The sequence below is a fragment of the Haliotis asinina genome, chromosome 9 (assembly GCF_037392515.1).
Source record: "Haliotis asinina isolate JCU_RB_2024 chromosome 9, JCU_Hal_asi_v2, whole genome shotgun sequence".
NCBI lineage: Eukaryota > Metazoa > Mollusca > Gastropoda > Lepetellida > Haliotidae > Haliotis > Haliotis asinina.
In genome coordinates, this window is record NC_090288.1 from 7215574 (window position 1) to 7233687 (window position 18114).

The 18114-nt window shown below is 39.7% G+C and overlaps 1 protein-coding gene across 11 annotated transcripts in view; it reads left to right on the plus strand.

Annotated features, from left to right (window-relative positions):
• LOC137295704 (membrane-associated guanylate kinase, WW and PDZ domain-containing protein 1-like) overlaps positions 1 to 18114 on the plus strand; it is a 137050-nt gene that overhangs the window by 89241 nt on the left and 29695 nt on the right. For all 11 annotated transcript variants that reach the window (XM_067827208.1, XM_067827209.1, XM_067827218.1 and 8 more), the window contains exons 9-11: positions 10145 to 10339; positions 16568 to 17215; positions 17683 to 17717. In XM_067827208.1, coding sequence (XP_067683309.1) covers positions 10145 to 10339; positions 16568 to 17215; positions 17683 to 17717 — 878 coding nt within the window. The remainder of the gene's footprint in view (positions 1 to 10144; positions 10340 to 16567; positions 17216 to 17682; positions 17718 to 18114) is intronic.

Sequence of the window (18114 nt, forward strand, 5' to 3'; positions counted from 1 at the left end):
ATAGTCAAACAAGGGATTTGGAGAGACTTGCCATCAGTTTGGTCCATCTTGGCCGGACCTTGTGCTGGAGCCCAAGTGGCAGACTCCAAAAGGCTTGGTGCCAGATAGGAATCTAAAGGGCACAGATAATGACCAGGCTAACAGGTTTACACACAAAACCACATGCTCCCCTGTCTGGTATCTCATTGACCAGTGGAGAATGTCATTGCCTGCATCACCAAGGGTTATATTCAGCTTAGACATCTGGAGCGGATTTACCAATCAGGGTTCCTGGTTTTTGGAGAAATCATCACAAGCAAAGTGAAACAGGGTCTTGAGATGATGATCCCATTGGAATAAAGACTAGAAGAATATAAGGCTTCTGGATACATATCTTCAGCAGGATTAGAGTTGTCTAAAGGGACAACAAAAGAAAGCACATTAGCTTCAGATATGTAACACAGTGAATATTTTTGCATCAGCAGCAGGTTTTATTGTGATGATGTTAAGTTAATAGGAAGATGTGTGATAATTGCTGCATGTGACTGTGGAGTACAGATAAACTGAACCAACCAGAAGTTGTTAATGGCATTCTGCACACTGATTGGATAGTGCAAGGACAGTCTGCTGTTTTGCAGGGCTCATTTAGTTAAATGCATCACTTAAGATCTCAACAAGCCTGAATGCATTTCTGAAAGACAAAACATTTGCCAAGTTCATGACTTCTGTTTACTTTACTCCAACTCACTCAATGACTCATAGGAAACCTGCCGAGCAGACATGCCTACCTATCATATTTTTGCGTATTTTATATGTTTTTTGTATGATTAATGATGACTATACATCCTCATAGCAGATTGTATGCCAGTCAAGTTAATTTCGTCAGAAAATAGTTTCATTCCACACTTTTACTATTAATCACCAATGAGAACGGCCTTCTCTCGTCTTCCAATATTGTTTATCAATGCCATCAACACACATATGCGACGCGTGCTGATATACTCCGATTGCTTAGGAATGGCAACAGAATGGCTGATGAAGCCATTGATAGACCCCGGATTTGAAAATCCAGATGTTATCCTTCCATCAAATGTTTATTTAGAAATACACTTCCATCCCCGCAATAAGCAGATCAACTAAAGAAGCCAAGTATGTGTATTGTACATATTACCATGACATTAATATTGCTCATTTGGGAAACATACTGGGAGGAGAGTTTTACACTGTTCCACATCAAGATACATCTTTTAGCCACTATGAATACACTTTAAAGAAGAAACACTGTGAAACATGTTATGAACTCTACAGCTGGTTGTATTTGTAAATTACTTCTTGCAACGGTCACTTATTGCCTTAAAGTTCCTGCATTGGGAGCCAGAGGGCCAGAGCATTGACATGAAAAGTATCAAATAACTTAGCGATGTCTTTCATCATATTAGAGAAATATTGCTGACAGCAGCATAAATAATTATCCAGACCTCGCTGTTTTGGGGACTGTTCATAATATAGGCCACCACCACATCCACCCCACTCCATAAATTATGATGACCCAAAGTGAGGAATATTTGATTCTCAAATGGCAACTTTTTTTAGTTTTATACTATTTTAGTCAATCTTGGTATCATATTTGCATCTGATGTGATTTAACTTGATAGTGAAATATCATTTAATTCCTCCCTGGGGTCCATTATCCAAACAAATAAGCCTAATCTTGTTTCAGATCATATCTCATTATTTGCTTCACCTTTACGTGTGATCAGCCAATGATGCTACTCGGGCTATCACCTGCATCTGTGCTATTATGAGTGAAATATATACTTGATATGATTGTGATGCCACCCTTGTCTCCTGTTTCTTCCTCTATTGGCTGTATGAGTTATCTTCCACTTGACATATATTGCCTGTATATCGCCTGTATATCACCTCCGGACTCACTCCACCTGTTGGTCATTGAGAAACTACATTCCACACAACTAATGTGATAACTACAGCCATGTGTAGGACTGGCGTTCATGATATTTCCCTACAACTGTTTCTGCATGTGTGAGATCCTAGGTCAATCTCTGGTTAATGTTTTCAGGCTGTTCGTTATTAGAACAGTTATCTGTTTACCTGCCCCCATGGTATTCACCTGAGCTGTCTTTTTCACCATCACTTCCCAGATTTTCATCATGTTACAGACAGTAAATATGAAAACCACAAAATTGAGAATTGATTTTGACAAGGTAGATGAGTGTGAGATGAAATATAAAGTAGAATGGAATAAACAATTACACAAAACAGTCCTCAAGGTACAAGTAACAGAAAAAATATTTATGTCCATTTATTTATCATCAAACACATTCATACACATGCATGATTGTTCAACCTGTAAATGTTTATGTGTCTTAATATCTACAATAGCTCACTGCCCAATGCATTTTACTGACATTAACAATGTTGAAACATTTCCTGAAGCATACATTCAGTCATCCCAGCCTCCCAGCTGCCAGAGATGATTGTATGAGTGCTTCAATCACTGCTTCATTCATGAGTCCATGTTTTCAAACATGGGCATCTATAGCATGACATTTTCAGAAACATAGTGGTGCCTATGGGTTAAAAATCCCATTGCCCAATGCCCATGACAAGTCAGTTTTCATTTCGGGCAACCAAATACTGATATCTTCCAGTCTAAGTAAACTTAGTCTCAGTGTATTTCGTTACACTCCACCACTGAGTCTAACAAAACCTAGTAGAAGGTTAATGTAATGATGAGGTCGCGTCAGGTAACCTTTGAGCGACACATGGCCGTCCAATCAAACGCGAGACGGTTAAATACTCCACCACTGAGTCTAACAAAACCTAGTAGAAGGTTAATGTAATGAAGAGGTCGCGTCAGGTAACCTTTGAGCGACACATGGCGTCCAATCAAACGCGAGACGGTTAAATAGATTTAACCAATCAGACAACAGCTACTATTTAGGGATTGGAGGGACTTTCTAAATATTCAGGATACTGACACAGATCTCTCCACAAACAAAAATCTGCATATAACACAGTTATTTGACCTGCAGTATATATGCTTTGGTGTTTCTGTTGACATGGTTACCATTAGCTAATATTTCTGCAAGATGACATCCTTGAATATTGCCCAAAACACCATTTTCAGCGATTGTTTACTCACTGTTGTCATGGTTGTACGTATGCCGTGTGCATCACCTGGAAACGAGCGTACACTATATAGCATTCGGAATCGTTGGGTACAAACCTTTTCGAGATAAAAAGTTCAAAAGGTATGTGCGAATGTGCACTTTCGCAATTTGGTAAGCTGTGTTCTGATTGGTCAATCTCAAAGGTTACCTGACGCGACCTCATCATTACGTACTGATGCAAATCATTGTTTACTTGGGTTGGTACACTTATTTTCTAAAGCACAGCTATTCACTGTTCAAAAGATGATGGTCTTTTTGAATTGATGTCAGATATGTCTAAGCTGTCAAAACACTATATGTCATGGATTCCTGCCAGGAAATCAGGCATTTGTGAGGTCTTCTCAAAATGCATATCAATAAAAGTTTGTCAACTTACATATTTTAAGTGAACTGAACTGAACTTTATTTACATTTTGGCTGCGTTCTGTGGCATTAGAGGTACAAGTTTAAATAATATGTATGTTACATACATGTATGAAATGTAAAGGCATGACAATTAAAAGTTTACTCACTCACACAGAAAACAGTTTCCAGCAGTACGAGGCAGGTACCATGAGGCACATTACACATGTAATTGGTTAAATCAGTTAAAATCTTGTACTCTTGTACCATGAAAGACCATATACTGATATATGGTCTCTGATGCTAGTTTCAATAACTGAGGCTTGGAAAATTGAAAGTTAGTACTGCAAAGTTTCACCTTAGATATTAAGCCAAGAATAACCAAGGCATGAAGAATTCCGCTTAGTGGGTGACATTGATAGCTCTGACTTGAAGCCACAGGAGTTGTGTCCCTTTGATCACTATGGCGCTTAACAGAACTGAACTGATATTGTGGTGATTATAAAGTCATAAACATAACGATCGTAGATCTGTTTAGAAGTAGACGTCTGGTTTATATCTGATTTTGTGCACATATTAGAGGATAGATTCGTTTGCACTTTATGCACACACTTACGATGCATCATTTTGGCTTGTTTTTGCATACTTGATGACAAATCATCATCATCTTTATGTTTGTTTTCATCGAAGGACATGGTTGGCCTTGTCTGCATTCATTTATTACTATTTTGTAGGTTACTAAATAGCAGTAAAACCTTCAGTGTCATATTACACAGGGATGTATTCTGTTATATCTGCCGGTAAGCAAGGCAAAAGTAGTGCCATGCTAGACATGGCGCTTTCAAATAGAAACAAAGAGCGCTGCTGCCTGTAACCGGATCTAAATAAAAGCTGACCAGCACATGGGATTTGCGTTTATGTGTCGCTTGGCAACACAAGCTGATAGTGACGTGTTACCATGGCTGCAGATGGGATTATTTCTGGGTTACTTTTTTGTTTTGTTTTTTGAGTTTATTTGATATAGGTTTGATACAGAGGCAATGCTGCTGTGATGTTGCTATCGTATGTCAGCAGAATTTTGTCACATATCTGCAGTACAGTTGTCACATGGTTGTGTAGCAGCTATGACCTACCTTTGATGTAACGGTGATGTAGCTGTTACGTAGCTGTGGTATCATGATGAAGATGTGAAGATGTAGTATTGATACATCGGTGATGTAGCTGTCATAAAGATATGATCTTGTGATATCCAGAAAATCATTCTTCCAATTACTTATCACTTTATCTCACAAGAAACGCCACACACTGCAGTCAGGAACTAAAGGAATATACTTTTTGGCTTAATCTCAAACATACGCAATGAGACAGCAAGAACTAACCCCAAAGTGTCATGTACGTACAGCTAAGATATAACATAACCATTTTGTTATAATTTAACAAAATATGTTTTTTCCCAGTTCATCTTGAATGGCATTTACCTATAGAGCCTCAACTGCCTTGTACAAGCATAAATCACTCTGAGTCCACAGAGTCCATGGACGTGTGTATTGAATTTCATCATAACACTTGTCAAGGCCTGTTTGCTGTAGTCTTTGTTGGGAAGGAGCAGTCGTGAAATGCACACACGTAAACTTGTTCGGCAATGTGACCATGTATCTAATCCTCATAATGATAAGCACGTGATTTGGTCACCTGCTCACTAGGATGTAATAACAGTCATTTGGACAATCAACTCCTTCTCATATCGTGCTAGCCATTTTCAAATCAATGACCAGCAATGCAATAGCTATTTAATCGGTGATTGTTTGTGGAACACAGGCATTGCTGAGCCAGTGGGGTATGATTACATGGAGTTTTGTGTGTATTAATTATGGATGGGTCGGACTTTTCCAGGTAAGCGTAGTCTCATTTGAAAGTGATTGCTCGTTTGCCTTGACAATGTGGAGATAACTGGTGATGAATCACAGGGGGGTTATCTGATGGAGCTGTTTGCAGAACAGTGTGTTGTTGTCCACTTGCACTGTCTGAGAGGTACAGTGGGTAGTTGGTGTGTCAGGTGACAGGAGGTTCTACTGGGATGAGGACTAAGATGTACTTTGGGGTGACTATATTTTGTAAGTAACTCATCATTGAAATCGTTTGAAAAATAATGGTTATTTCATACAATTTCTGTTCATTTTATGAAATATGTGGAAAATGTGTTGACATGTCCAGTGTGGGTTGAAATAGCCATAGAATGAAATATGCAGCTTGTGTATATTGAAATAATTTACAATGAAAAGGAGCAAAGTATTCATTATTCTACCATGACTTCAGTAAATACTGGATTGTGATTGCTTAATCAACATCATTCAGAGGTATATAATCATGTTATGTGCCTCTGATTTTCCAACACATTATGTATTTGTTTAAAATTTGAAAAACACAGTTATGGTAGAATGGAGATAAAGGTATTGTGTTGGAAAATCAGAGGTTTATAACAAAATTGTAACAGCTCTAATTTTTTTATATAAAAACATCACGTTATGCGATCGGTTTTAAATCAAATTTAGATCTGTTATAATTTCGTTATAAACCTCTGATTTTAAAACACAGTATGTTTATCTCCTAGTGAACTTGTAGTCGATAGATGAGGTAATGTTAATTTTTAACCAAGTTAGTAATTTTCATATCTTTCTGCTATGATAATTGCTTTAATAATTAAGGTATGAATACTGGAACAGTATTATCTTTGCCAGTATTATCTGTATTTTAAGACTTTAACGTAACCTGATAATTAAATTTTGTTTGATATATTTAATTTATAAAGTTTTGATGACATGCTGGCTACATGTAAGACTGTTCTGTCCTCACAGTCCCTCGTCAGAAGAGAGGTGCGGATGTATACTATCACGGTCTGTAGTAGATACCTGTACTATCAGGAGGAATGTCATGTTGCCTTTTGTCACTTCCATATGATAAATTAGACATGACATGCTGACACAGATCACAGGCATATAGCTGGAATAGTGCTGAGTGCTCAGTGGTGAATAAATCCCATCCCGATGCCCAGGACAAGTCACTTCAGACAATTAAATAATGGTATCTTACATGTCCTTGGGCCACTAGATAATATCCACTTACAGTTTCAAACTGCAAGTAAACTTGGATTTCATTTCATACCTGCTCAAAATGTAGCTATTAAATTTTGCAATGATAATAAGGTAGAGTTATCATTCTTTGAGATTTATTTGATAAATAGTTGAGCAAACATTAACATCAAGTACCATGTTGATTTATTCCTTCGTAATTATATCATCATAAAATCAGTGCATGTGCTAAATTAGTGAGGACAAGTTACATTCTTAAAGTCACTTGCAAGTGACTTTTTAAAAAAAGATTGAACCCCAGGTGCGGCATACAACTAAATTTGCTCGGTCGGTCACTCACTCACTCACTCACTCATACTGACTTGTGTGCGGTGGATCACTACCATGTTACATACTTGCACTGCTAACAGAGGTTTATGCAAGAAACACTGCTCCTGATTTTGTAATTATTTATTTTTCATTTAGTTAGCTTGTTTATAAAGAACATTTGGCTCATGTTGGTCTGTGGTTGAAGTGTGTGGAGACTTGACTCCCCATTCTGGCAGATACCATGGCCTACCTTTCAATTGTTGCTGGGAAACTTGGGTTAAAAAATCTTCAAAAACGTCAGAAATAATTCTGTGTTTGCAGGTGTAGTGTGTCTGTGGCTTCTATCTGGGGCTGAGCAAACAGTGTTGATGGCTGGCATATGGGTTATAGCCAGTTGTAGCTGTTGGACTCTGGAAGGATAGACCCAAGTCAGCCACACTGGTCGACAGTTTGTGTGACAGATGAGGGTGTGTCCTTGTGCATGGTGTTGGTCTTGCTGACTGTGTCAGTCATTGTTTGCTGACTCACTCACTCACTCACTCACTGATGTTCTAGTCAGAGCGTCCAATCAGTGAGCACAAGGATGCTGTTTCAATCCCCTGCCACATCATATCCAAAAGACATTAAGATATGATACTTCTTGTATTCTGTTTGGCACCTGACATTGATGGGTGAAACAAGACTCGTGGGCTTGGAGTGAGGCAATCATGCTGACACTATAAAACCAGCTGGTACAAGCAGCTACACATGCACAAGCATGCCTGGTGTCAATTGAACAAAATGATCTTAGTAGGACGTTAATCCCCTCTCACCTCACTTGGTCACTGCTAAATAGGTATACATAGATGCTGGCTGTATGTATATTGTATCATGTTCTGGATAATTCTTGGGCATAGTTTGCATAAAATGTGACAGGGTCAGACTGAGGAGTAACATCAACAGTATGTCTTCCTCTTGCTGGTGAAAACAATGCAAGCACCACTGGCAGTGTGCTGATGTTTTTGTTTCCGTGTTAACTGGTTGGCAGTGCACCTGTTTGGCGGGGATTGACGGAAGATATTTCTGGTGATGGTGTATGTTGAATACCTACCAGCAAGTAGGCTGGATGTTTAATCTGGATGTAGTTAAAGCTTTGGCAGCAATTTGATGCTGTTTTCTGTCAATAAATAATGCGCTAACTGGCCTCAGTTGTAAAGGGCAAAGGGGAGTTATTCAACACAAGATTATGTTATCAGTGCTCCAGCTCATACCTTTCTTTCCAGCAGTCAGTTTTGAAAATAGATTTTGTCTGTCGGTTTTTACCTGTGCATGGTATCTGAATAGCTCCATGTGATTGTTATCAACAGTTCGACTGAAGTAGCCATGCAGTAAACCAAAGATTTACCTGTCCCCATCCCAGCTGATAAACTGATATTTTGTTGATAATTCAAGGACCTTGTCATTGTCATTGGAAGTCAAGGCAGTGGAGTAGCCAAGTGGTTAAGAGTTTTATGTCATGCTCAAGACATGGATTTGATTTATCACATGGGTACTAAGTATGAAGCAGATTTCTGGTGTCCCCAACTGTGATATTGCTTGCACATTGCTAAAATTGGCATAGAACCAAATTCTAAAACCAAAGACTTCCGTAAACTTTGTTATATACCTCTGATTTTATAACAGTATGTTTATCTCTCTCTCACTCACTCACCCACCCACTGGTAGTCAGTTTTTACTCCAGCCTGCCAAAAACCAGGCCATATCAGGTCATCTGGTTCAGATGCATTAATCATAGGTTAGATTAAACACAGTTTTAATGATGGCCCTTAATACCCCCATGGAAGCTGACTTTCAAGAGGTCTCATTGCACAGCTATTACAGGGTAATAATGTGCACAGTCACACCAGCCTTGATTCCATTTATGAGGAGAGATTACAGAGGATATGGAGACCAGAGGTCATGTGCTGTCTTCCACTGATGGCTCTTGTTCCATGGTAACCTTGTGGTTAAGGTGTTTGCTGTTTGAGGTTCGATTTCTGAAGTGATGAAGTCTAGATCCCATTCTGTATGGATTGAGTTTGTGAATTCAGTTTTACGCCACACTTAGCACTATTACAACTATCTGGCATCAGACTGTAAATAAATCAAGTCTGGACTAGACAATCCAGTGATCAACAGCATGAGTATCAATCTACGCAATTGGAAACCATGACATGTGTTAAGCAATTCAGCATGCCTGACCAGCTGATCCCCTTAATCGCCTCTTACAACAAGCATGGGTTGTTGCATCCTCTATATCGCCAGGGCACACATTCCAATAAGTCTCCACTGTATCCTGGATGCATCTGTGGCTCAGGCTGATAAATGAGGTGTCTGCGCTTGGAAGTTGAGCATCGCAATTACAACTCACTTTCACTTTTTAAATTATCTAACCAATTAGAGTGAGTGAGTTAGTTTGGTTTTACACCGCTTTTAGCAATATTCCAGCTATATCACAGCGGGGGACACCAGAAAATGGGCCTCACAGATTGTACCCATGTCGGGAATCGAGCCCAGGCCTTTGGCATGACGAGCGAACGCTTTAACCACTAGGCTATCCCACGGCTCCTAACCAATTAGTCATGCAGGGTATAGTGGAGATTTGTGGGAACGTATACCCTGGAGATACGGAGGATGGGGTTGTTGAAGACCAACTCTAGCATGGATCCTCATGGGTTCATACTGTATGGAGAAGCAGAAAACTGCTACTATTTGTCAGCGTTGGCACAATATATTGATGGTGAAGCAATATTCCACTGATTCGTGTGCACCTGAAGTAACTCATCAAGGATGGCTCAGGTGTCTGAGAATCATCGTTAAGAACAAAGAAATGGTGTGAAAGATGTGTGTTTCATCTATTTCAACACTGATAAGTTCATTCCACCTTGCAAGTACACTAGCCTCCTGAACTTTCGTGTCTGTGACAGAGGGATGAAAAACTAGATTGTTGGAGTTGTTTATGAATATTCTGCTAAGTGGTTTTAAACAGGTAGTTGCTTTTACTGTGCCTGGAGGGTGATCAGTGTTTATCTATATGATTGATGTGATGTGTATATCGTTCTAGACAGCAGCACTTACACATGTCATGTTCAGTTTGGAGGGTTATTTTTGAAACAGGTAAATGTGATACACCTTACATTGATGACTGAGATATGTCATAAATAAGTGTGATTCTGACACTGAGATTAAACCCAACTTTTCTTCTTTCGACAGCTGATAGCCGCAAGCCGTTCTTCACAAAAAATCCCTCAGAACTTCAGGGAGATTTTATACGGACTTCCTTAGTGAAAAGTATCCGAGGATTTGGATTTACCATTATTGGAGGTGATCATGTGGACGAGGAATTCCTCCAGATAAAGAGTGTGGTTGAGAATGGTCCTGCATACTTGGACGGGAAACTTCGGACAGGTGAGATTGTGTTTTATCTTTTATGTTGAAGCTGGATCTGTGTTTGCTTATCATTACCTTGATAGGTCATGTCTCAAAATTAAGATTTATGTTACTGATTTCTGTTTGGTCAAGGTCGGTTGCATAGCCTAGTGGTTAAAGGCTTAGCTCATCGTGCTGAAGGCCCAACATGGTCCATATATTAGGCCTATATCTGGTGTCCCCCTCAGTGATATTGCTGGAATATTGCCAAAAGCATCATGAAACCATTCATACTCACTCTGTTTGATCAGTGTAACTGTGTGGTGGATAGTGCACCTATTCTTCCAAAACACTTAAACATGTTGTCAATCTGCTTGCCTTTGGGCATAAATGGAGGAAACAAGGACTGGCCTGCTTGTGTCAGGGACAAGCTCGGGCAACCACAGTCATGAGTGAATATGAGCACTAGTATGTTCAACCCCTTTTTACTAACCCTCACGTCAGTGTGAGCAGGGGCCGATCTGTTGATGAAACAGTACAGTCTGTTGTACAGTTTCTGAAAAATTGTATTTTCCCTCTCCCCATCCCCCTACTACTGTAGCAGGAAATGAAGCGAATCTAGATTTTCAACAGGTGCTGAATCTAATATCAGTCTGTATAGTAATATGGTTGTAATGTTGCTAGCATAATTCTACATCCACTCACTCACTCTGGTATCTAAACAAGAACAGTGTTAGAAAAAGGCTCCCATGTGTCACATGATTGTGAATGGTGGGAAATTGTCGACAAGCTTTTTTCAGAGCTTCCTTTGTGTATTGTATCTACAACACAAATTCCAGCAGTGTAATAAAGATTTTAAAGATTTTAAACTCAGGCAGTTTACCTCTCACTTTTCCAGAAATTGCAATATATCTGGCAGTCTAGGAGATGTGTAATTGAGTAATCACAGTTCGCAGCAGTTTGTTGGCCTATCAATATCGCTGATCTTGACTGCGTAGCATTCTGCCTGGTACGACAGACCCAGAGGGGATCACTCAGAGATGATGCTATCCTATCTACTGCTCTACAGATGCTAGCACCTTGAGTCAGCACCACACTCCATCGTTGGCCCCTCACTTTCATCTTTCCTTCACCCAGGAGCTAACAGGAACCCTCGATCGCTGATGCAGTGAAATAATAGATTTCTGTCTGTGGGAGTTTATGGTAGTCTGTTGAAGCGATTAGAGAAAATACCTCACTCTGTCCTGACCTGGAGACGTAATGGTAGCAGAGTAGACTGGTATGAAGGGGTTCTACTATTTGGCCGCTAACTTAACTTCCAGCTTATGGCCAGTTGAGTGTTCACAAGAGTAATATCATGAAGCTCTGAAATTACGTCCAGTGGTATATTTTTGTTGTAGTGATGCTTTGTGAAAGTCCATCTCCATTCATGCCCATCTTAAAGCTTAGTCTGATTTCTGCTCCACATGCTAATCATGGAATCCTGAATAACCACACAAGTTAACAGTCAGCAGTTTATCCAGCCAGCAGTCCAGCATGTACAGTCTTCTCATCCAGACCAGTCACTGTATTACCCACATTCCATGCCTCCACTACACAGTGAGAGCCCACCCGTCCCTTAGATGACTTGGTTGATAGTGTGAACTTGTAACGCATTAATATCGTTTCTGAACTAACATCCTTTTATGATCATTTGGGTCAGGTACACTTTCCCAATCTGGCACTCCTTCCTGATCCTAAGGTTATGGGCAGGTTACTTCCTGCTCCGTCCTTGGATCCCTTTTCCAATCAGCAAACCTTTCATGATCCATAAGTTTAGGCAACCCTATACAGCCCCAAGGGCTAGATCTTATGTGGGCAAGGATGGTGGGGTAGCCTAGTGGTTAAAACAATCACTTGTCACGCCATAGACCTGGGGTCAATTCACCACAAGGAACAATGTGTGAAGCCCATTTCTGGTGTCCCCCCACCGAGATGTTGCTGGAATATTGCTAAAAACAGCATAAAATCATACTCAGTCACTCTTTAGTGGGCAAGGGGGTGGCTGAAAATAGCCAACTCATACAAAGTAATTTGAGGAAATTCCATTCTGTATTTATCCTGTTTTTACTTGCCTGGAGAAAATGGCCACTGTACATAAGCATAAAGGTTAACAATTACCTACTGATCCCTGTGGAATGAGCGCTGGTTATTTGTGAAAGCGATAGGTATCCAGTGATAAAGTATTGACTAATTAGATTAACTCATCAGCCTCACCTGGCTTCAAGCAGGCAACAGTGTTCCATTCTCCACGTTTGTTTGCTGAAATATGTAAAGTGTGTCCAGCAAAGGGCTCCACTTTCCAGCCTTGTCACCTAGCATGAACACCTGATTCCTTGGACCAGCACTGGCAGCTGAGGAGTCTTCCATATGAGAAGAACCCCACAGGCTGCACCATTTTAAATATGGTAGATGTAGTTGTGGCAGTCAAGGCCTTCTTTCACGAAGCACTAATGTGATCATAAGTCACTAAGGTAAACTATGTACTATGAGTTAAGGTTAACCTCTGAAACAAGCCCCTGATGTGATATCTGAATATGCTGTCAAGTCAGGTAAATTTTTGTCATATTACTTTGCAAGTGACAGTTTATTTGATCTGAAGACATATTTTGAAAGCAAACCTTAATTTTTAACATTAACAGGAACAAATTGCAAAGATCACTTCAGCAAGATTACGTCCTCTATCCTCTACTGTACCATACTGTACATTATATCTATGGGGAAATAATAAAAAAAAAAATAAAAAATAAAAAAGATTGCGTCCTCTATCATACCCCTCACCCTGTTATCTCTTCAAGCATGTTTCAACCAGTGCTGAGTTTTGACTCGATTATTTAACCTTAAATATGAAGGTGAGACATGCAATTAAATCAAGGCTCCTGTTCTTCCATGATGAGATCCATGGAGGATACATGTTGTAGAAAAAGATGAAGCATGTTGAGGTTCACTCAGTGTTACATGTACCTGGTACCTGGGGAGGATCAATTAGTGATAGAAGCACTTACATTGATAACACTGGACCAGTATATACACTTAGAGAGGGGCACCTTGCCAGCGATGGAGCTGTGTGGGATATCAGGCTGTTGTCTTGCAGTGGCACCTTTCATCATAAACGGGGGCGGGGGCCATTGACAGGGTCCATACATCCGCTTATGTTGCGCCAGGCTTCCATCCATACTGGTTCGGAATAGACAAACACATAAGCCTCAAACAAGCCTTTTTAAATTGAAAATTACCTCCAGAGAAAAGTCATAGCCAGTGGAACCCAATTATATCCAATTATCCAACATATCCAATTATATCCATAGTATATCCAACAGCTCAATTTTCAGAGGACTTTAGAAAGGGCTACATGTATTATACCCATGTGGGAATCAAACACAGGTTAGACCAATAAATACTTTAGCCACTGGACTACCCTACCCCATCTCAAGAGAACCAGCACAAACTAAACGAATTAAATTGAAAAGTGGTAGGTACTTAAGAAAGGGTTACACACATTTCATTCATTTGAGGAATCAAACCCAGGTTTCACAGGCTAATGCTTTAGCCACAGGGCTACCCTACCTCAACTCGAGGAAGTATAGACTTGAAACATAATACAGGCCTTATATTAGATAGACAGCAAAGGCATACTTCAAAACATCGTGTGATGTTCGTTTTTTGTTTTTGAATGAGATCTCTGTGGCCTACAGTCTTATCCAAAACAGTTTATCTATTAATCACAATCTGAATTTGCTACAGAAGAATCTACTTCAATCATATTGCCATGCATTTCTTGTCCTTGTGAGAAGAAGCTGTATATATAGAGATAAGTGTTTCAAATCAGGGTACTACAGGTTGAACTGATATGACTAGCCATGTGGAAAGTATCATCAAGGCAAATCTTGTATTTCCTGTCATTATCAGGGATGGTAATGTTTGTCTGCCTTTTGCTTCTACGCAACCTTAGAACATACCACTTAATGGAAAAATGTTCATGTAAATGTCTAATCCTGGATTAGATAGCAGTAATTCTGCTTTTATCTACAGCTAAAATATGTACTGGGAGTTTGTGTGTTCTTTAGTGCATTGATTTTGGCACCATGTCATCTCTTGTACTTAATCCATTTTTGACACCAAATTTTAGAATAGTGTTAAAGAGAAACATGCATAGAACGTTCATTAATATTGTGTGACAAAAGTCTTAATACACAAAGGCCCTGTTGAATATCATAATTGTTAATTAATATCCTGAAGTGGCAGTTAGAAGCTGCAGTATGGCTCATCATGCAGAAGTCCTGGGTTCGATTCCCCAAATGGGTACAACATGTGAAGTCCATTTCCAGTTTTATTAGAACATTGCTAAAAGCGGTATAAAACCGCTCAATCATGCTCGCTCACACACTCAGTTTCTTATGGATGTGAGCAAGTGTATATTTAGGTACTCATTCTTTTATTTAGTCACTGAATGCAGACCTTGAAACGAAATATCTGAAGTATTCCAAAAAAGTCTGTCATTCTTTGGCAAGTCTAGATTACTTCATTGAAAATGAAGACATTTGCAGTCTTAAATTATTTCTTTAGAGAAAAAAATCTTTTAGAAACAAAAAATCTTAAACTATGTTCATTTCAGAAGTTAAATGCCAGCCTTACCCGTATAAAGCAAGAGGGGTAGTTAGTAAGCGCTGACCTACTATGAGTGTAGAGTTGTATATAGTTGTTAAACATGTAATTAGAATATCAATGTGTGTTGAGAGAACTTTAAGCTCAAGGTTAATGTGTTGAGAAGTATGTGTAAAGTGGGCACCATCTACTGACATTTACATGAGCACTTTATCCACTGGCCTGAAGCCTGAGTCAAGTAAAAATAATGCACAATGTACTGAAAACGATGGCAGGAGTGGTTCAGGAGTTGGAATTTAAAGAGTTTGGCCTCAGCTTGTTCCAGTTCATGGGATCATATGGCATTTGCAGGAACAAGGTCAGTTTCATGAAAGAAGATGGCATGTGTGGGTTAGTTTATGTTGATGTAATCCTATGTCAGGAATGTGATGCAGTGTTGGCTTGATGGGAAGGAGGAGGGCCCTCATTGCTGCAAGTCTCAGCACTGAACTTTATGTGAAACCCATGATGATGCAGGGGTGGTTACATCAACTTGAGGGAGGGAAGCAGGGGGATCGCACAGCTCATTTTCACCCGTTTTCACAAGAGATTTAATGGCCCTGCACCCCACCTCTGGATCCCCCTGGTAAAAGGTGCTGACCAACCAGGAAGATAAATCTAGGCTTGAACTCTTTATCTTCGGATCCTGGTGGGAGTAAAGGGCACAACATGAATATTCATCTCTTTGACTGGGCCACGCAAGGAAAAATACATGGAATCATGATCTGGTTTCTCAATTGCTGCATAGATAGGAACAATGATTTTTCTGACCACCCTCTTTTTGAAGTAAAATAAACTATTCTGTAATTCTCCATCCATGAAGTCATTAACTACACACCAATAAACACACAACAAATGGCAGATTTGACCATTGTGTCTTTAAAGTTAATGGTAGCATGAGGAAGGTTTGTCTCACCAAGTGTGATATATGTGACCAGTTTATGACGAGTATTTGTTTATGGGTCGTCCACGACAGCTAGGAATGGCTTTGAGTCCCATCTCAACTGTCTTTACCAGACAGTTAGACATCAAAGAACCTACTTCTACCAACTTATGACCTTTTAAACTGACAGAAGCATATTTTCATGTGAAAGACTATTTAAATCATCGTTTCACATTAGCTATCATATTCCTGCCTTTGACTAAGACTTGTGGTATCCTTTTATCTGTAGAACTATTTATATGGTAGAATGTTTGAGCAAGGCAGATGATATTTTGTCAGGGAATATAGGAGTCTTTGTAATGCAAGATCATAAAATTGTTTTTGTTCAGTTTGTTGTGTTATTTTGAAAATTCAAGTTTCAGGTTTTTCTTGAATATGATGCTAGGTGTTGTGACACAGCCCCACGTCAGTGTCAATATTGTCATCCGACAGACACTGTAACAAACCATGACTGATCCACTGTGAGGCACAGGCAAGGGGGTGATTGTGTTAATTATCTCGGGTTTACTCTGTCAATCCAAAACAGAGTGGTCCCCTGCTGTCATAATGTTTGAACGTTTGAACGTTTGGAGCCCTGTTTGATCAGAGGGAGACTCCGAATGTAACTTGACAAAGCTGAAGTATCTGTTTTTCTCTTGAAGGTGATGTGCTGGTCTATGTCAACAACGACTGCGTGTTGGGGTATACCCATCAGGACGTGGTGAGTCTCTTCCAAACTATTCAGCCAGGAGACACTGTCACGCTGGATATCTGCCGGGGATACCCACTACCCTTTGACCCAGCAGATCCCACCAATCGTATCATCACTACGGTGGCTGTCACTTTACCTCAGGACGGGATCACGCCCCACACGCCATCATACTCGGGTGGATCCAAGGACATGGATTTCTTGAACTCGTCACAACCGAGCATGAAATCGTTGCCCGATTTGGCTCGATCGGCAAATGTGAACCCTAATACCAGTTTCTCTCAACACAGCATGCCTGGCGATCTTGCTACTTCGGACAATGCCCCTGATGTGTTGAATCTAATGTCTTCGAAACCAGAACATATTACTGTTCATATAGTGCGTGGGAGTATGGGATTTGGCTTCACCATAGCGGACAGTCCGTATGGACAGAAGGTGAAGCAGATCCTGGACAGACCTCGGTGTAAGAGTTTAATGGAAGGTGATATTCTGGAGGAAATAAATGGAATTATGGTGCGGGAGATGTCTCATGCACAGATTGTGGGTGTATTGAAGGAATGCCCTGTAGGACAACCCACAAAAATTATTGTACAAAGGGGAGGTAAGTTCAGTTTTTGGTATCTCTTAACTTTCCTCTTGACTTTGTGAGTTTCGTTTGACATATTGTCAATAATTTGTTGGTTTTTGACACTGGGTGTTGGCTTGCAGTAGGGTGACATCTTGAAGCAATATAGGTGCAAGAGGTTTGCACAAGCAGTTGAAAGGTGCTGACCCCAGTCAACAGAATCAGGGTGCAGATTCATTCATACCCATATCTGAAGGTTTTTTGAACATCAAAACTAAACGACACTGTTACGGGAGAATTTTGGCAATTTTGCATGGGTTTTGAGAGAAACAATCAATTCAGTTATGAAGATAAGAAATTAATTGTACAGGATTGTTAGTTATTTAAAGGTACCATTTATTTTTGGAATATTTATGTAGAGAACATACATCTTTACAGGATGAAATATTCTAAGACATGACCTTGACATGATTTAGTGCAGGATGACCTTTGTGCTGTTGCAGGTTTGTCGTCACAGAAGAACAGAAAAATGAAAATGGTAAGTGTCTCTGCATTGTCACTGTTATCAGTATTATGTGTCATTGTTTAACATTTGCCTAAAGCGATGGTCATGATGTTGATCTCTGGATTGTTGGGTCCAGACTTCATTATTTACAGATAACAGGTATAGCTGCAATTTTGCTGGATGAGGCATTAAACAACAAACAAAATCTTATCAGTTTTAAGAAATTAATATTGACTCCAGTAATGACTGTGAATTCAGTCATGCATTTGGAAAATGTTCCTTTCAAACTAGTGACACAGTTTTCAAATTTCAATTTGGCTTAAATCCACAGGTAACGTTCTTAAAACCACAGTATGTGATAATCTCTTGATTATCATGACAAATATATGGTGACTGTTTTTCATCATGTCAAGATCAGAGCATTTGTTAA